At 36.4% G+C, this 20,462-nt stretch overlaps 1 protein-coding gene across 3 annotated transcripts; it reads right to left on the reverse strand.

The window, feature by feature from the left end:
• Window positions 1–1,811: 1,811 nt before the first annotated feature.
• Nudt13 (nudix hydrolase 13) lies at window positions 1,812–19,997 on the reverse strand. Of its 3 annotated transcripts, XM_046419934.2 has the most exons (10): window positions 19,848–19,997; window positions 14,818–14,910; window positions 11,483–11,622; window positions 9,484–9,618; window positions 8,471–8,577; window positions 7,576–7,701; window positions 7,140–7,251; window positions 5,990–6,144; window positions 3,169–3,259; window positions 2,947–3,084 (listed from the first exon to the last, which is right to left on the reverse strand). In XM_046419934.2, the coding sequence occupies exons 2-9, from the start codon at window positions 14,898–14,900 to the stop codon at window positions 3,215–3,217; spliced, it is 903 nt and encodes a 300-aa protein (XP_046275890.1). In that variant the 5' UTR covers window positions 14,901–14,910; window positions 19,848–19,997; the 3' UTR covers window positions 2,947–3,084; window positions 3,169–3,214. The 3 variants fall into 3 exon arrangements, with proteins under 3 accessions (XP_046275889.1, XP_046275891.1, XP_046275890.1); XM_046419933.2 differs by lacking the exon at window positions 3,169–3,259 and having other exon boundaries at window positions 1,812–3,084; XM_046419935.1 differs by lacking the exons at window positions 3,169–3,259; window positions 11,483–11,622; window positions 14,818–14,910 and adding an exon at window positions 8,732–8,906 and having other exon boundaries at window positions 1,812–3,084; window positions 19,848–19,971.
• Between the last annotated feature and the right edge of the window lie 465 nt (window positions 19,998–20,462).

Consider the following 20,462-nt stretch of genomic DNA (forward strand, 5'->3'; position numbering starts at 1 on the left):
TTTTTTCTATACAGCTCCTTTCCAGTGACAAAGAGAGGAATTAGGAGAATGGTGTTATATAGTTTGTGAACCTAACATCACAAACTACATCATACCCTCCTTCAGTCCTTGCTCTTGTTTTCATAGCAGTGTTGACTGAAATGAACTGAGGAAGAGGGAAAGCATTGTACTAGTAGTTAAGAAAGCATCAGAGGGCTGGGGTTGTGGCCGAGTGGTAGAGCGCTCGCCTAGCACTGGGTTTGATCCTCAGCACTACATATAAATGAGTAAATAAAATAAAGGTATTGTGTCCAACTACAACTAAAAAAATAAAATATATATAAAAAAGAAAGCAGCAGAGAAAAATGTTTCTTTTTATTACATAAGGCAACATTTTAAATAATGTTAACAATTTAAAATGTTTTAAGTAAATATATTCTTATAAGTTGCTTCCAAGTTACATTTCATTGGTAAGAATGCTATTCCAGATTGATTATGAGAAATAGGTTTTTCCACAATGTATTTGTGGTACATAAAGTTTATCTTCATGGAAGATTAAATGTTGAGCAGAGAAAGGAAAACAGGCAAAAATAAGGAATGAATTCATTGCTTTTTAATTTCTGTTACCATGGTTACCTGACCTTAAGCCAAGCTCATGCTGGTGACAAATATATTTGTTTTAACATTCTGCCTGTTTTTGCTATGCTACATCATGGACTCAGCTGAATTCTATTTATTCTCAGCACCTCCATAATTCATTGCATACATTCACTCTCCAGTCCCAAAACTTTGTACCAGTTTCCTCTATTTATCTGCCTTTTTCAGTACCCTAACCCTGTATTCCGCCTGTTTTCAGATATCATTTTCTATAGCAAAGCCCTTTTCCTAATTGTGTAGGAAAACAAAGTCCAACGTTGTGACTGTTAGTCTTTTCTTTTCCAAAAAAAAAAAAAAAAAAAAAAACCCAAACCGCATTAATCAAAAAGCAGTTATTCCAGGATAAGTTTGAGAAACTCATAACCGGAACCCTGCACACTACCCTTTCTACTGGTATTTCAGATGGGGAATGTGTGCACATGTGCTCACAAACACACCCACAGAAATGGAAATGATTGGCAGACAGTAATACACATGGACCCTGAACTGTTTTCTTCTGATTACAAGATATGAAGAAATCTCTGGTCCTCTTTCCTAAGTACATTTCCTTTCTACATACTGGGTTCACCCCAGGGAAAGGCAAAATGCCAATCTAACAGGACAATAAAGTCCCATCACATTTTATCCCTCAAGGACAGTGGATAAAGGCACTTTGATTTCCCCAAAGCATTGATGGTTTGCTGGCAGGGAAGATAGCAATGACCCTTTGGAGTCAAAAGGAAGTTCATTTCTCCAACTTTTCCAATTCTAGAATCTCTTTTGCTTAGTCCTGTGGGACATCAATGTGTGAATAATCTTAAGGGTCTCTGGGGCTTGTGCCTTTTAGTCATAAATTAATGCCTAGAATCATCTGAAGAAATGGCTCTTCCCACAGTTATTCTTTTTTTTTTATTGTTGATGGACCTTTCTTTATTTATTCATTTATTTATATGTGGTGCTAAGAATCGAACCCAGTGCCTCACACATGCCTGGCAAACACGCTACCACTGAGCCACAGCCCCAGTCCTGGCCTCTAAAAGCATCTCTTCTACACACTGTTTCAATTGTGCTGCAGACTTGGAAAGCACACTTAAAACATTTTATTGTCACATCAAAAAGGGATCTTTCCTACCCATTCCCATCCTCATGTTTTAAAATTCTTAATTCATAGAATAGGAAAAAAAATACATCTGAGCAAAGGTGTGGAAATACATTTTATTTTTCCCAAATACACTCCTCACTTATGACAAGGTATAGATCAGCCTATATGAATGATGAGTTATCCTAAATTTGGTTTATCCCATAAATCTCAAGAAATGGTTCAGGTTGACCTTTGCTTATCCTTGCTAATCCTTTAACTGAAATTAATCAGCACTTTCTGGGTATGTAAATGACAGTGGTTCTTTTACACTTAGGAAAACAAGCATGGCAAACTGGTAGTCCTTTCACTGATTCACAAATTGAACAAGCCACAGAGCTGAGAACACAAAAATAGTGTTTAATCATCTTGAGCCCCTCTGAGATTCAACTACCTCAACAGAACCTCACTACCTCTGATTTATGGCAGAGTACTCCCAGGAAGACCCGAGTTCCCTCCTTCCTCGGCCTTTCAGATGACTTAAAGAAATACAATTTTTATTTGATTACCATATATAAGAATGTACCTGTACACAAATTCAGAAATGTTATATTGCACAATTTTTCATAATTCTGGGGGATAAAAAGTAACTCAGTAGTGATTTGAAACTTGCTACATATTTTCAGTACTAAAATAAAGATTTTCACCAAAATTACCCCAGGTACATTTTGGCAGACAGGAAACACAGCATTAACAAGCCATGTACCAGATGTTTGCTCCTAAGGCCTGAGAGAAAATGAGTGATCAAAGGTCTACATCCACACTAATCTTCATGCTTCCCTCTGATTTTTATAGTTGACATCTCATCTGTTTTTCCTATCACAATGGCATTCTTTTAAAAATAGGAGTTCCATTATGTTGCCCAGGTTAGCCCCAAACTCCTGGGCTCAAGTGATCCTCCTGCCTCATGTTCCCAGGTAGCTGGGACCACAGGCCTGCACCACCATAGCAGCTTACACTGGCATTCTTGAGGGCCCATTATTAGAAACTTTTTTCATTAACATTGCTGATACAGCTGTCTTGCTGTGGGTTAGCTTGAGGTTGTCCTTCCTCTTGTGTTACCTCACCTTTATAATGGATCTCTGGTATGTCCTTCAGCAATCCAAGGAGGGATCTCAATGGCTTTACCTGGGCTAATTAGGCAGGGAACAGGCATGTTTTTCCACCCACTCCTTAATCAGTTGGTGGGCAATGGCTAACTTTGGGGGCAAGAGAAATGGAAAACTCTGATTCTGTTGCTGAATATAGGTGCCCTTTCTCTTCAGGGCTGCAGCCACCTCAGCATAACTGAACCAGGCAGCTGCCTCTAGTTCTCTCAAGTTCACCTGGATCTGAAAGACATGAGGATAAAACAAAGTAAGATTAGGAACTATAAAATTTTAAAAGACTATGGCCAAAAATAAGAAAATGATTACCTTGGAAGGCAACACCTGGGATCTACAGGTTAAATGAAACTCAGTTCTAGATATGGCCCAGACACAAGAGAAGTACAACTAGGAATGAGACCTAAATGCATTTGAAAAAATAACAGTTTTTTTAAAATAGGATACTTTAAAAAAAATCCTGAAAATATAAGGCTAGGAGTATATATAGCTCAGTGGTTCTGCATGTGCTTCATATGCAGGAGACCCTGGGTTCAAAGCAAGCCCCTCCCCACCAAGTCTGGAAGTACAAATACTAAAATATCAAGAGTAGTGGTTAACACTGAGTGGTAAATTATGAATAATACTTGTTTTACTTTGTGCCTCCATTGATTGTATGATTGAATTAAAAGAGAACTTACAAATATTACTATTTTTTGTAAAGATTAAGGGTTAATGGTAATCAAAAGCATAGTATCTTCTTTGCAGGAAGCAAACAAATGCAAACTTTGTCCACAGGAAATCAAAACAGAATATTCTATAAAAATCAAAGCATATAATGGGCACACTTTGGCTCAGAGATGCCACAGATGAAAATGAGTGAGATGAGCTTAGATAAGACAACATCTAAGCACCTTTAAACCAGAAGTTCCTATAATTTTATATCATTAGCCCCCAAGATCCTGACTAACTTGAGCAATGAGATGAATCCTAAAATCGGTCATTAAATTTGATATATGTATTTTATGCCTATTATTTAAGGTACTAGTATAATCTAAAGATGAAAAATAAAATTTTATCAGATAAATGATGTTGAAACAACTGCAAAAAGAATGAAATTGGATCCTTACTCATGCACCAGATACCAAAAAACAAAACAACAATAACAACAACAACAACAAAACTCTCAAAATGGATTAAAGACTTAACTGCAAAACTTGAAACCATAAACCACTTAAAAGAAAACATAGGGGGCTGGGGATGTGGCTCAAGCGGTAGCGCACTCGCCTGGCATGCGTGCGGCCCGGGTTCGATCCTCAGCACCACATACAAAGATGTTGTGTCCGCTGAGAACTAAAAAATAAATATTAAAAAATGCTCTCTCGGGCTGGGGATGTGGCTCAAGCGGTAGCGTGCTCGCCTGGCATGCGTGCGGCCCGGGTTCGATCCTCAGCACCACATACAGACAGAGATGTAGTGTCCGCCGAAAACTAAAAAATAAACATTAAAAAAAAAAAATGCTCTCTCTCTCTCTCTCTCACTCTCTCTTTAAAAAAAAAAAAGAAAAAAAAAAAAACATAGAGAATGAGCATCTAGACCCTGGACTGGGCAATGAGTTTGTAGATAAGACATCACAAGCCAGGCAACAAAAGCAAAAATAGGATTATATCAAACAAAAAAGCTTCTGCAAATAGATGAACTCTAGATAGGGCAGAGGGTTGGAGGGGAAGGGAGTGGGCATGGGGTTAGAAATGATGGTGGAACATGATGATCATTATTATCCAAAGTACATGTTTGAAGACATGAATTGGTGTGAATATACTTTGTATACAACCAGAGATATGAAAAATTGTGCTCTACATGTGTAATAAAACTTCTAATGCATTCTGCTGTCATATATAAATTTAAAAAATTTTAAAAAAGCTTCTGCACAGGAAACAAAACAATAAAATGAAAAGGCACTCTACAGAATGGGAGGAAATATTTGCAGACCATTTATATGATAAGGAGTTAATATCCGAAATATGTAAGGAACTCTTACAATTCAACATCAAATAACCCAATTAAAAATGGGCAAAATGCCTAAATAGGCATTTCTCCAATGAAGAAATACAAATGGACAAAAGATATAAAAAAATGTTCAATGGTACTTATCACCAGGGAAATGCAAATTAAAACCATGGTGAGGTATCACCTCATACCTTATAATAGCTGGCAACAAAGGAAAATGATCATTTAATCCAGGAATACTACTTCTGGGTATATATCTAAATGAAATGAAATCTGTCTCTTGAAGGAATATCTGAACTCCTATGTTCACAATATCCAGGATACGGAAACAACTAAAATGTCTATTAAGGAATGAATAAAGAAAATGTGGCATATACAGATGATGCAATATTATTGAGTCTTAAACAAGAAGGAAATCCTGCATTTGCAACAAGGTGATGGATTGGAGGGCAGGCTAAGTGGAATAAACCAAATACAGAAAGACAAATTCTGTGTGATCTTACATGTGGAATATAAGAGTCAAATACATAGAAATAAAGAGTGGAGTGGCTGGAGGGAAGGGAATATAGAGAGGTGTTGGTCAAAGAACATAAAATAAATACACAAAATATAAAATAATATACAATATAAGTTCTGGAGACCTGTACAACATAGGGCCTATAGTTAACAGTACTATTTTGAATATATTAAAATTTGCTAAAAGGATAGATCTTTTGTAAATGGCTCTTACCACAAAAGAAAAAAAAAAACAAAGGAGACGAGAGGAAACTTTTGGAAATGATGGGTAAGTTGATGACATTCATAAAGATTAATTGGTGGCTTCATGGGGTATATTTATCTAAATATACCCATCAAGTTGGGTATATTAAATATCTATAGCTTTTTATATGCTAATTATACCTCAATAGTTAAAAATATAAAGAAATTGTCTTATGATTGATATATGTGCAAGGGAGAGTGGCAATTATTGGTTTCCTTTACTAGAATGCAAATTCCTTGAGGGTATAAATCGAATCTTACATATCACTGTATAATCTACACCCACTGGACTAGACTCACTCACTAGCTCACTGACTACTTGCAGACCAGCAGATTGGATGAAGCAAAGGAAATATCCCAGAGTAAATGAAAGATAAGAATTTACCTCTGTCTGTCCTGGTTTCACGGTTGCATGACAAGCAATCATGAGTGAGCTGTTAGGAAAGGGCCAATGCTGGGATGCAGAGTACTCTAGTCTTTCCAACTCCAGTCCCACCTCCTCTGCAACTTCCCTTCGGACAGCATCTTCCACACTTTCACCTGCAAGAACTCAGATTAATTCAGGACAGTTCTGGAGCCGGAAGTTTGCATCATATTTCTGTACCATGATAGCCCATTGTGAAGAGAGTAAAAAACTGGCTCTAAAGTCTCAATAAAATACTCTTGGGAGGTCCTCAATATCTGAGTGTGTGTGTGTGTGTGTGTGTCTCTCTCTCTCTCTCTCTCTCTATATATATATATATATATAGATAGATAGATAGATAGATTATATATACACACATACACACCTTTTTTTTTTTTTTTTTGGTACCAGGGATTGAACCCAGGACTGCTTAACCACTGAACCATATCCTCCACACTTAAAAAAAATATTTTAGAGACAGGATGTCACTAAGTTGTTTAGTGCCTCACTAAGTTGCTGAGGCTGGTTTTGAACTTGTGATCCTCCTGCCTCAGCCTCCCAAGCTGCTGGGATTGCAGGCGTGTGCCACCGCACCCAGCTCCTACTATAGTTATATATTATAACTATATTATATAAGGGCTTCAATGGGAGAGGCTACTACTGCCCTCACCTTTAATAAAAATCTCACTTTTCACCATTTTTAAGTTTTTCTCCAATAAACTAAGAAAGAAAACAAACAACAACCCTGTAATAAATATGGAAATCTTAGTATTATGCATGCTGAAGTATTTAGAGAAAAGCATACTAGGTCCACAATCTGTACATCAGAGATAAAATGAATTGATGGATAGATGAATGGATATGCAATAAAATTAGTGGCATAAATAAGTATTGACTCTAGGTAGTAGCTGAATGGGTGTTCACTATGTAATCTTCTTAACTATGCTGTGTTTGAAATTTTGCCTAACACAATATTGGAAATTCATAATGCCAGAAGGCAGTTTTCTTGATATAAAAGGGAAAGATGGTGCTTGAGATTCAAAGAAGTATGGTAACAAAACAGAGAAATGTCTACTATTAATAAGATTTTCTGTCCCCCACTATCACCTGTATATCCCCCCACACTTCTTACCTATATCACAAAAACCTGCCAAAGCAGAATATAGTCCCTTGGGAAAGGAGTGCTGGCGGGCAAGCAGACATTGGGTCCCATCAGACACCAGAGTGATCACCACAGGAGCCATCTAGAGAAGGAGAACAGAAATTAGACACTGGCACTTTGGGGCCTGCTAACTGGACAGAAGGAATAGATAATTAAGGAAGCCTTTTTCCACTGAGCCACATCCCCAGCCCCTATTTGTATTTTATTTAGGGTCTCACCGGGTTGATTAGGGCCTTGCTAAATTGCTGAGGTTGGCTTTGAACTCTCAATCCTCCTGTCTCAGCCTCCCTAACCTGGACATTATCGTGTCCAGCTAAGGAAGCATTTTGATTGTACAGGCTTCCTTCCCCAGGACAGTGTAACTCACAGCCTTCTTGGATTACTGTTTCCTTAAAGCAACCCTTACCTGTGGATAATAGATTATGTTATTGGAAGAACACACACGCTTGCTGCCAGCCATGTTCTTTTTGGTGGGCTGCCCACTTCTGCTGCAGAACTGATGATCATCATGCCAACGGAGAAGAGATTGAGCCTAGAAATACACAGAGGGGCCTGGTTTCATTTGGAGAGAATAAGGTTCATCCACAACAACATTGGGCCTGGTATCTAGAGCAACGTAGAGGGAAATGCTAATCCCTTTCTACTTCACTATCTTTAACTGGTTACTAACTGTTTAAGATAATGAAACTATCTGGATATATTCCCCTAGCATCAGAAATATGAATAAAAGGAAGCACAGAGTGTATTATGATTATTAAATAAAATATAAAAAGATAATAAGCACCTATGTATTCATGACCAGCTTAAAAAGAAAACATTTTCAGTATAGGTGAACACCCCCATGTATTTCTCTTTAATAGGCTGGATTTTTTTTTTTTTTTTTTTTGCAACTAAGTGTTCAGAGTTTTTAAATCAAATAGACAATCAAAATGCCAAATGAAGTAGAATCTAAAGCAGTGAGGACAAGTTATTAAAACAATTCAAAAATTATTTCTCAGGCTAAAGACATTCTGTATGTCCTTCTGTGAGCCAATAATAATATTTATGAGGCTGATGGACTCTCTTGCCATAGATCTGCATGTCCTTAGGAGAAAAGAGCCTTGATAGCAACTCTGCCAAAAACAAGGGTAAAATAAAGAAGCAGCAGCAAACTTCCTACAACACACTATCCTGCCAAAATTTGTAGGCAGGGCTATAATCCACAAAAGAAGAAATCAAATGTCACTCTAGTCTTGTGTAGCACACATGGATTTGACCCAACTTTATTAAATTTCTTACAGAATTGATAAATCAGAACCTACCGTGAATAACAAGGAGGAATCCACTGGATTCAGTTGAAAGAGAGCCTTCCTCAGCTCAACGAAAGACCCCTTGAGTTCCGTCTCCAATTCAGATTTTGGTAAGGAGGCTAGAAAATCAGAAGAGAGAAGGAAATTAAACAAATGTCAAATTTGTCTCTGAGCCCCTACCCCAGTCTATCTTGATAGATCAGTGTTTCCCAAACTTGCCTAATAAGACTCAACTGGGAAAAGTAAAAAATATACAGGTTCTCAAGCTCCTACCTGGAGATTTTGAAGCAGCAGGTGTGGAGTGAGGCCCAGAATTCTTTCTTTCTTTATATTTAACAAGCACCAGGTGATTCTTATGGTCAGGCTAGTTTGGGAAACATTAGAGCATAGTATTTCTCAAGATCCTCTTCAAGGCAATAAACTCATTTGAATTAGCCACAAACTCTCCCTAGAAAAGAGATGAAATGACCTCTAAATTCCTCTCTGAACCTCATTCCAGCATCATTACATTTACACACAGACCCTTAAAGAGAGAAGGAAAGTTTGATAGGAGCCATAAATCTAGAGCAGAGTGGTTCCCACCTGATGGTCTGGGGACCCAGATCTACCCCATGGTAACACTCATTTCTGTTCATTGGTAAGAGCAATACTATGATGATATGAATTTCAAAACATTTCTTATAAAATATTTAAGACTTAAAATGTGTCTACAACATGTACATTCAGAAAAATGAGAAATTATATCCCATCTATGTATGATATATTAAAGTGCATAAATGCAAAAAATGTATAAAGGTATGGAGAAAATACAATAAATATCTGTGTACTCACCACTTAGCTTAGAAAGCAAACATTAAAAATGTCCTTTATTTTCTTTTAAATGATAGAAATTTTATGACCTTACTAAAAAAAAAAATTAAAAGTTGATAACTTTTGTACTCCTAAAATTTTTCTTGAAATATTATTTTGTGAAATCTCAAAGTCTGAGAATTGCTGAGAAGTACCCACTAGAAAGTGTTATGTACCATATGTGGAAGAGGAGCTATTCAGACCTAGATCCAGAGCAAACCATGCTTCATGCTGTTCAGAGCATCCAATCAGCACTGAATCTTCTATTCTCTGTGCATCCTGTCCAAACTTACCCAGGAGCCTTTCCAACTCTAAGAAACATAACATACACACACAACAAACAAACAAACAAAAACAAGAGTTTCAATAATATCACGGAAGCCAGATTAGACTTACAGAAAATCATCTACTTTAGCTATCCAGTTGCCCCTCAGTATTTGTGGGGACTGATTATAGAACCACCTACAGATACCAAAATCTGCAGATGCTTAAGTCTCTTATATAAAATGGTATAGTATTTATATATAACCTATGTATATCCTTCCATAAACTTTAAATCATCTCTATATTACTTGCAATCACCAATACACTACAAATGTTAAGTAAACAGTTGTTATACTGTATGGTTTAGGGGAAAATAACAAAAAAAAGTCCATACATGTTCAGCACAGTCACAATTTAAAAAAAATTTTTTTTGGCATCCACAGTTATTTGAGGATATGGAGGCCAACTGTGCTTAAAGTCACTGCTCTGAAGCTAATTAGCTGTATAACATTCATTGGTTAATCACTTCTTTGGCCTCCAATTTCTCAACGGCAATCTGAGGAATTCTGTATAACTCTGTTTACCATTGTACGATGCAAGGAACATACCTCTTCATTCATAAAATGAGTGACAGTCAACTTCTTTAGGCATTGAAAAAAATGTTTACTGCTTTCAAGTGGAGCCCTTGTATTTGTTGGAAACTACCTATGCAAGTACTCCAACATCTGACCCATGACAGAAATTTACTGGCAATGTATTTAGAAGTTAGCCAGTATATAGTGACTTGTTATATTTATGTATCAATATAAAACTGAAAGTTAATATTTGAATATCCAATCCCAGCTGGGTGCTATAGTACAGGTTTATAGTCCCAGGTACTCAGGAGGCTGAGGCAGGAGGATTGTTTGAGCCCAGGCGCTCAAGGCCAACCTGGGCAACATAGTAAGATATTGAGATCCCATTAAAAAAAAAACAAAAACACTAAATCCCAACTGCTTAGATATCTATATTTATACACACTAAAAAAGAGTTCTCTAAACAAATTAATTTTAATTCACTTTAAATTTTGATCTTAGGAGACACATGCCTGTAATCCTAGTGTCTCAGGAAGCTAAGGCAGGAAGATCATGAGCTCAAAGCTAGCCTCAGCAAAAATGAGGTACTATGCAACTCAGTGAGACATTGTCTCTAAATAAAATACAAAATCAGGCTGGGAATGTGGCTCAGCGACAGAGTGCCCATGAGTTCAATCCCCAGTACAAAAATCTAGTAAAAACTAGGAAAGGATGCAAATTTTATCTAGTAAAAACTAAGAAAGGATGCAAATTTTAAACAGTAAAACAATTACAACTCCATGGAAGCTGGAAATCACCAGTGTAAGGCAGAGGTTGGCAAACTTTCTCTATAAAGAGATACTAATTAATTCAGGCTTTGTGAGTCATACAGTCTGTCACAATACTCAGCTGCCATTGTGTGGCAAAAGCAGCCATGGACAGTATGTCAACGAATAACTGTGGCTCTGTTCCAGTAAAAATTTATTTATAGAGGCTGAGGATGTAGTCCAATGGCAGAGTGTGTTCAGCATGTATGAGGCCCTGGGTTCAGTCCCCAGCACTGAAAAAACAAATGTTTTTACAAAACAGGCAGCAGGTTCCATTTCATAGCAGTTTTGTTGACCTCTGGTTTAAAATATCAGAGTTCATATCATCACCTAATATTTGACTGGTCAACTAAGGTTGTCCATACAATAAATGACTAATTGGCAGAAGCAGCTGTAAAAGCTTGAGATGCAGAAGCTGTTTGAAAAAATTGGATGCTAAAGTTCAAGAATATTTCTCTGAGATCCAATATGGACTGAATTCTGCTTAGTGGCCACAGGTGATCTACTTTACCCGTCCGCATTGGGCTTACCTAATAGGTTAAGCCAGGGGACCAGGTATTGATGTCCTGATGGCTGAAGCAAAGGAGCCAGGCTATGAAAGAGGTAAAATGCTCCTGTCTGCTGGGCTTTTCTGCATGCATCATCATCTTCTTTCAGTTCAAATAAATACCTGCATTTGGGAAATAATTAAGCCATTACAAGACCATACTTACTATCATAGCATATATTTTTGAGAGTTCTGTTCCTGCATCCCTCTCCCACCATGGTTATTTCCCTTTACTTATTTATTTGCATTCTGATGTGCTCTATAAAGGATTTGAGGTGGCTACAGGCAATCACTGCTTCTGTTCTTCATTCTACTGCACCCCTTGCCCACACTTCTGTGGGTGCACTGTCACATTATTTGTTCATTTGACTCCCCTGGAAGACTTTGATCTTCTTAAGGGCAGAGTCTGCCTTTCTCAGCTCTGCACCTCAGTCATTAGCATACTGAATGGCTCAATTTGATAAATATTTATTGAACCTCGAGGGTAATAAAATATTTACTGAATGAACCTCAAGGAACTTTGCCAATATTATACTGTGAGGCAAGAATTTACAGGCAGTGGAGTGAAAGGAAAACAGGTACCATAATGAAACATCAACCAAAGAATACCTAGAGAAAGGAGCAGACTTGATTACTGCAGACGGCCAAGGAGCAGACACTATACCTTCAGGAGCTTTCATTTGATCAAGCAAAGATAAGAAACACATTTATCTTCAGTGTACCCTGACTTTAAACATCTAGCTCCAAAAGTAGACACTATTGGCAGCTTATCTGTTTTGAAGGGACCACTGATGAAGCCTATATGTGACTTGTTAATGAGGACAATATTTTCAATAGCCAAAATAAAAATGTGGGAAAATAAACATCCTTTTATTGATTTCTCAGAAAGAGATAAAATGGAATTCTAGGCTTTTCCAATACTTTTATTAAGTGTGGTCTGATCTCTTCCTTCAAGATCCTCGGGAATTGAGTCAGGGTCCATGTGATTAGTAGAGATTGAACACAGATGCTTTTTTGGGCCTTGGAATTAACAACAAAAAAAATTTGCCTATCAAAAACCCTAAAACAGATTCTTAGGTATATGGCATATTTTGTCAAGTAAGTGGAAAATATGATTTACTGACAGAAATCAGAAAATCTGTAGGATCTGGGAGCATTTGTAACACCAGTAGGGAGCATTGGCTTAACAGTGAAAATACAAAGCAAAATGACAAACACATTCCAGTAGCCATTTTTAGGAACTTATTTTGATTGTGTAATAAAGGTAATTATAATGAGCTCTTTATAACTAGAAGACAAAAGAAACTGGATCTTTTAAGACCTGTGATATTTTAAAACTCATTTTAAGTGACTGCAGCCTGGAATGAGGAGTAAAGACTCCTTGTTTGTCAAAGTAGAGTGACCAAGAAGTTACTAAATATAAATAATGGAACAAACACTGTTGCTTTCACAAAAGAGTTAAGAGTGGTACAACCTGTGCTCTGCCCAAATGACCCTAAAAAGCAAAACACCCACAAATGGAACAGGAACTAAGTCCAAAAGTTCCTCATACTCATACTCTCCTCAGTAAAGAACTGTGTTTTAAAATAATTCATTTTCTCCATTTAGTTATAATAGTATAGAAGTTACTATACTAAAATTATACCAAGAAAACCTTTAGCTGTTTTTTCTTATACCCATTAAAAAAGTCATTCTTTAGAAATCAGAAAATATACAATTATCAATTTTTTTTAAAAAGGAAATAATCAGCAATCCTACCAGAGATGATCACTATTTACACTTTGGAACTCTACAAACTTTAAGATTATACATCAGTGCATGTATAGGTATATTTAGAATCAGTCATACCTACTCTTTTGTAGTCTTTTCTTCTTAAACATATATAAACATTTTTTATATCATAACCTTCTTTACTTATAGACTTTTATTCTTTTCTCATGCTTTCAATTCATTTTATTTTTATTTATTTTTTTAAAATTTTTTTTTAGTTGTAAGTGGACACAGTACCTTTATTTTATTTGTTTATTTTTTATGTGGTGCTGGGGATCAAACCCAGTGCCTCACGCATGCTAAGCAAGCGCTCTGCCACTAAGCCACAACTCCGGCCTCAATTCATTTTAAATACATTTAATCACTTTAAGATTCTCATTTCTTAGACTTCTTCTCAATAATTTTGTTATTGTTTTTGGAGTCTCAGTGTAAGAAGGACAAACATGTAAATGTCCAAAAATATCAAAAAAATTTGCAATTTTGTTGTTTGTTCACTCTTTCTCATGAAGAATTTTATGCCTATTAATTTTGCACTCGGCACTCAAGTTTGGTAAGGTTAACTAGAGAGCCTGGTTGTGTGTGTCTGGCTCCTGAAGGGTTTTACATTTGATTTGCAAGGTGTCCCAGGGGTATTATCAGTCCAGGATTACTACTTCAGTTCCTTTATTAGGTGGGGGTTCTTGGGCTATACCACAGAGATTGCAAACATTCAAACCCCGAAACTATGAGAGCAGGCTAGTGATTTCAAATTTCTCCAGGCTAAGACAAAAAATTCCTTTGTCATCTTTCTGTGTGATTATAGACTTTTCTTTTTTTAAAAAGTATTTAGTTTTTAGCTGTAGTTGGACACAATACACTTATTTTATTTATTTGTATGTGGTGCTGAGGATCGAACCCAGGGCCTTGCACATGTGAGGCAAGTGCTCTACCGCTGAGCCACAACCTCAGCCCCTAGGTTTTTATTTTCTAGTCTGCTTTTCGCTGAAGGTTAGTTCTTTCAGGGGGGAAGGAGGTATTGGAGTTATCCGCATTATTTTCAGGAAACTTCATGAAATGTTATTCAATATAGTTCTTAATGTGTTTATTATTCCATCTATGCATGAACTTTAATTTATTTAACTCCTTCCTTATTATTCATTCATTAATACTTCAGTATTAATATATTCAGTAATACTTCATAGTTGCACTGTTTTATGCACTAAGGTATCATAGTGAAAGAGACAAAATCTTATCCTTATGTTTTTGGTGGTGCTGGGGATAGCACCCAGGCCTCATGTGTGTCAGGAAAGTGCTCTAACACTGGGCCACATCCATAGCTCCAAAATCTTAACAGAATTTACATTCAACAGTGTGAGATATTTTAGGTATTTTAGATATTATTGGAAATTTCATTTGTTTAAAATCTTTTCAATGGTAAATAATTTATATTGAACATTCTTAATGGTAATTTCATACTTAATCCTCAAAATGGGATTTTGAGCTGTTTAGATTTCATAACTTATTAGGCCCAGAACAGAATAGTCAGGGCTCAGCTTAGTCACAACTTACCTAGACTTAGTGACATAGGTTGACAGCAGCCTATAGCAACAAAAGGATTTTCCTCTGAAAGCTATTCCACAATATAGAGACATTGTGAGATCCCTAGAGAAAAAAGGAGTTTAAAGAAAATTAAAGTAATGAATCACCAAGAGTTATATTTTAAGCCAGGTTAGGATGGCTTTGTAATATTAAGAGAAACTAAATAAGAGTCAGGTGATCTGGCTTCGCCATTGCACTTCCACCACTAACTAACCTCAGGATCTCAATTTTTCAGTGCTTCTCTCTTAATCTACAAAATTGAAATTTGTTCTGCCAAGCTGATAAGTTGTGAGAATCACCTAATTATCTTTCATATTGTGGAACTGTTGCTGGGAGATGGCTGCCAGGCTATGGCCTAAATCTCTCTCCTTCCTTGCATGTGGGGAAAACAAAGGCTGGGTCCTAACAATTGAATATGAGTGGAAGTGGTATGTCCTGTCTAGGCTGAAGCAATCATGAAGTGCGTATGCCTTTTCCATTCTCTTTTTCTCCTTCTCCTTGTAAGACTCCATGGGAAAAGGATAGATTAGATGGTGAAGTTGGATCCTTGACTCACACATGGAGAAAAAGCTGTCTACTGACCAAAGATGCTCTAGGTTGGGTTATTTGTGAGTGAGAAATAAAATTCTACCACACAGGCTGAGGGATGATGTAGCTCAGCGATGGAGCACTTGCCCAGTGTGCACAGGCTCTGGGTTTAATCCTCAGCACTACAAGAAAATAAATAAGATGGGGCTGGGGTTGTGGCTCAGTGGTAGAGAACTTGCCTAGCATGTGTGAGACCCTGGGCTCGATCCTCAGCACCACATAAAAATAAAGAAATAAAATAAAGATTAAAAAAAAGAAAAGAAATAAGAGCTTCAGCCATATTAAGTCACTAAAATGATTTTATTTTTATTTTTTGGTGTTGGGGATTGAAACCAGGCCTTGTGCAGGGAGCATGTATTCTTCTATTAAGTTATACTGCTGGCCATTGAATTTTTTTGATAGAATCTTGCTGCGTTGCCTAGGCTGGTCTTGAACTCCTGGGCTCAAGTGATTCTCCTGCCTCTGCCTCCCAAATAGCTGGGACTACAGGCACACACCACTGCATCCAGCTTGGCTACTGAAAATTTGAAGTTTATTTATTAAAATGTCAAGCATTATTCTAATTAATAGACCAAGTAAAAAGCCTGGGATATCTCCATAGTAATGAAACAAAGTTTCTCAGAATACATAAAAACCAACATCCCTCTGGGAATGAGTTAATAGGAAATTCTGTAGATAAGAAAAATATAAAATCATAGACAGTAGGAAAATATTTCAAAAGGCAGTTATATAAATTCACATGGATCCAAGACAGTTTCTATCTTTTGTAGCTCACTAGAAGAGGGGGGGGGGGACTGTATCTGAAGAATCCATTCTGCAAAATATGGTTCCTTTTATTATTTATTTATTTTTTCCATGCTGGGGATTGAATCAAGGGCTTAGGGCATGCTGAGCAAGCACTCTACCACTAAGCTACATCCATGGCCCCCATGGTTCCTTTTATTTATTTATTTATTTATTTTAAAAATATTTTTTCATTAGTTGTTGATAGTCATTTATTTATATGTGGTGCTGAGAATCGAACCCAATGCCTTAGACATGGTAGGCAAGCACTCTACCACTGAACCACAACCTCAGCCCCTATGTATTTGTTTTTTAAAAGATTTTTTTTTTAAAAAAATATGGACACAATATCTTTATTTATTTTTTATGTGGTGCTAAGGATCGAACCCAGTGCCTTACATGTGCGAGGCATGTGCTCTATCCATGAGCTACAACCCCAGCAGGGTTCCTTTTAAATTGTATGTCAGTAGTATTTTCTTCCCCATGAAAATACCTTTCATATTAGCAGCAAAAAAAAAAAAAAAAAAAAAAATCACAAATTTTCACTGAAAATAATGGGAAAATCAGTACAGCTAAATAATAAGCCATCCCTTTAATTGTGCCCAAAGGAAGCAAACTTTGACCTTAACCTACAAAGGAATAAGTAAAGTTTGAGGCCTACTTCTTGGTTGCATAATTATGAGTCACTGGTGACTAATCCTTGGATAGTTTTAGCTGCAATCTATGTCCTAAGCAAGGGTAAAATATATTTAGCAATGGGAGTCAACAAAGTATTTGTTGAATATTGACTTTATACAGGGTTTCTCTTAAGGAGCACAAAAATTTATAGGATGAAAATTCCTACATTCAAGAAACTTTAGCAAGAGAGAGAATACCAATATATAACTAGCTTTCACAGAAGGCAATATGTGATATGTGGGTTGCAAAGCACTCTTTGAGACAGTATTTAAAGGTAAAATCCCCATTTTAATAACCCAGGGATTTGTGTGATATATTGGGAGAAATGTATTTTCAGTCAATATTTATATTTGACGTAAATATTTTTAGTTCATATACAATTCAGAAAATGTGAATTGAAACAATATTTTTAGAGATCAATTTAGGAATACTTATTAAAATGTTAAATAAGCATTCCTTTCACCTAACAATTCTACTTCTAGGAATTTATTCTAGGAAGAGAAGGACATGTACAAGAATGTTTTAAAAATTATAATGAAATGGAATAACACACTTTGCTGTTAAAAATAAATAGAAAATAATATAACAGTTAAAAATATTTATGTAGTAATAGGGAAGTTTATTCAGAATCTATCATTAAGTAAGAAAAGCAAGGGGGCAATAGGAGATGTTGATCAAAAGCACTAAAATAATACTTTAGACAGGATAATTAAGTTAGACAGGATATTAAATTCTGGAGATCTATTGTATTGCATGATGACTATAGTTAATGTATTGTATATATGAAAATTACTAAGAATAGATCTTAAGTGTCCTTTCTACAATTAAAAAAAATCAAGGGCTTGGGTTGTGGCTCAGTGGTAGAGCGCTTGCTTAGCATGTGTGAGGCACTGGGTTTGATCCACAGCACCATGTAAAAAAATAAATAGGGCTAGGGATATAGCTCAGTTGGTAGAGTACTTGCACAAGGCCCTGGGTTCAATCCCTAGCACCACAGTAAATAAATAAATATTTTGTTTTATAAATAGAACAAAATAAAGGTATTGTGTTCATCTACAATTGAAAAAAAATCACAAGAATGTGAGGTGATGGATTAGTTTGATTTAATAACTTCATAATGAATGCATATATCAAAATTGTGTGATGCATATATATACATATATACATATATAATTTTTACATATGATGTTATAGTATGTATATTACATATATGATTTTTATTTGCCAGTTATGCCTTAAACTGGAGGAAAAAAGTAAGTAATATTTGGTTGGTCAGCATGGTCTAATGAATTTATAAAGAAATGGACATATACATATATTCCAGAGTTCATAATTTGTGTATTTGTTTATATTTTTCAAATGACTAGGAATACACATACCAAACTCTTTTTTTTTTTTTTAAGAGAGAGAGAATTTCAATATTTATTTTTCAGTTTTCGGCGGATACAACATCTTTGTTTGTATGTGGTGCTGAGGATCGAACTCGGGCCGCATGCATGCCTGGCCTGGCGAGCGCGCTACCGCTTGAGCCACATCCCCAGCCCCATACCAAACTCTTAACAGTGACTAATTCTGGAGAGAGGGAAGGAGATTCTAAGGGCTGAAAGAGGTACTTGTAATTTTTACTTTATTCATTTCAGCACTTAATTTTTTTTCTTTTTGCAACACTAGGGATTAAAAAACCAGGGATGCTGTACTACTAAGCTACATCCCCAGCCGTTTTTTTTAAAAAACCTTTATTTATTTATCTTTACGTGGTGCTGAGGATGGAACCCAGTGCCTCACCTGTGCTAGGTGAGTGCTCTACCACTGAACCACAACCCTAGCCCCTCGCCCGCCCTTTTTTTTTTTTTTTTCTTTTCAGACAGGGTGTTGATAAATTGCAGAAATTGGCCTTCAAACTGTGATCTTCTTGCCCCAGCCTACCAAGTTGCTGAGATTACAGGTGTGTGCCACCTTGTCCAGTTTGCACTTGAACATTTTTTATAACCGTATGTACTTATTCCTTTTTGAATAAAAGAAAGTATCATAAAATAGTAGTTCCTGGGACTAATTGGTCAATGAGGCTATTTCTTAGCCACTGTTACTGGAAATACCTCGGCATATTCCCTGTGAGTCAAAGGGAATTCCTTTGGAGTATTTTTTGGATCCTGGGAACTGCAAGAACTATTTGGTTGCGGTTTTAACTACTGACGAATCTATGTAGCCCAGTGTACTTGGCTGTCTGATGTTTTGCCCAGTTTCTGCCACCAGCCTATGGTTGAATTATCATGGCTGACTTGTTCTTTGTTTTTTCCCTTTAAAGTACATAGCCTAATAGAAATGAAAAGTAATATTACTTTTTTCAAAAACTAATAAATGATGACCTTAAGATTAACAATTTCTCTGAACTCTCTGAAATCAACGAGTCACACACATTTCTCATTCTATTCATCTTTCCAGGAGAAGGATTAATTTATAAAGCCTAAAAGCATAACAAAAAAAGCTCATTTCAAGTCTTTATGTTGCTATCACCAAGAAGAGGTTAAGACTCTGATGTTTGGGAGAGCCCTCTGGAGAGAGTCCATCTATCTTGGCATGACTATAGACCTCAACAATATGGGGACCTGAGGAACCACTGGGGTACAAATTTCAAGGTCTTCTGACTTGCTTTCTAAAAGATGGTGTTTCCTCCTTTAACTAAAAAATTAAGGCAAAGAGTGAGAAGTTAGCAAATTCTATTTTTAAACAACTCTTCAAAGAGGTATCAGAAAGTGATGAACTGTAGTTAATGAGATAGCTTCACAAGTGCAAAACTGGTCATTCCCCTGGTTTCTTCAAGACAGAGAAGAGATTAACCTAAATTGTAAAACACTGTAACTAAGAGCTTTTATTAAGTTCTAATTATGTCTCCCTATAAAATAACTTCTTGCACTTAGAACCTGAGCACATTTCTGTTCTACTGTACTCACTCTGAATTCTTTGGGGGGTGCCTTCCTAGGCCTCAAGAATCAGCAGAAACCAGCAAACTCCAAATGTTCAAGTTCAAACAACTTCTCTTCCCTGGAGAAGACCATTGTTGCTTCTGCCACACCTCCCAGAATCCTCCTAAAAGAAGCACTCTGGGAAATGTAATTTAATCCCTATGCTTGATAAAGTTCTCTATGGTTGTCAAAAAGCATACTTCTGCCACACTTCCCAGAGTTCTCCTAAGAGATGCACTCTGGGAACTGTAGTTCAATTCCTAGGCATGGCACTGTGTTTTCTAATTGCAAAGTTAACCACAATCTTGTTAACGAATTTTTAAGATCTTTTTTTTTTTAATTCTTCTTCTTCTTCTTTTTTTTTTTTAGTTGTAGAGGAACACAATATCTTTATTATTTCATGTGGTGCTGAGGCAAGTGCTCTACCACTGAGCCAAATCCCAGCCCCCTAAGATCTTAATACCAACAGAAATACCATGTGTGGAAAAAGTAAAGTGGCATTATATCCATTTTTAAATAACAAAATGATAAAGTTATAAATCCACTCTGAAACCCAGAATGCATAGATTATGGGGATAGGGCAAAGGGGAGTGGGAATCAGAT

This window comes from Marmota monax, unplaced genomic scaffold, assembly GCF_021218885.2.
Source record: "Marmota monax isolate L192 unplaced genomic scaffold, Marmota_monax_Labrador192_F-V1.1 WCK01_AAM20220418_F8-fsc00019, whole genome shotgun sequence".
Taxonomy (NCBI): domain Eukaryota; kingdom Metazoa; phylum Chordata; class Mammalia; order Rodentia; family Sciuridae; genus Marmota; species Marmota monax.

What these genes read in the sequence shown, in the direction of transcription:
- Nudt13 (XM_046419933.2), bottom strand. Translation starts at nt 14,900, where the DNA reads ATGTCTCTATATTGTGGAATAGCTTTCAGAGGAAAATCCTTTTGTTGC. An exon ending in ACCTATGTCACTAAGTCTAG is followed by an intron (nt 11,623 to 14,817) that starts GTAAGTTGTGAC and finishes TCCCAAATGCAG; the next exon opens with GTATTTATTTGAACTGAAAG. An exon ending in CCCCTGGCTTAACCTATTAG is followed by an intron (nt 9,619 to 11,482) that starts GTAAGCCCAATG and finishes TATGTTTCTTAG; the next exon opens with AGTTGGAAAGGCTCCTGGGT.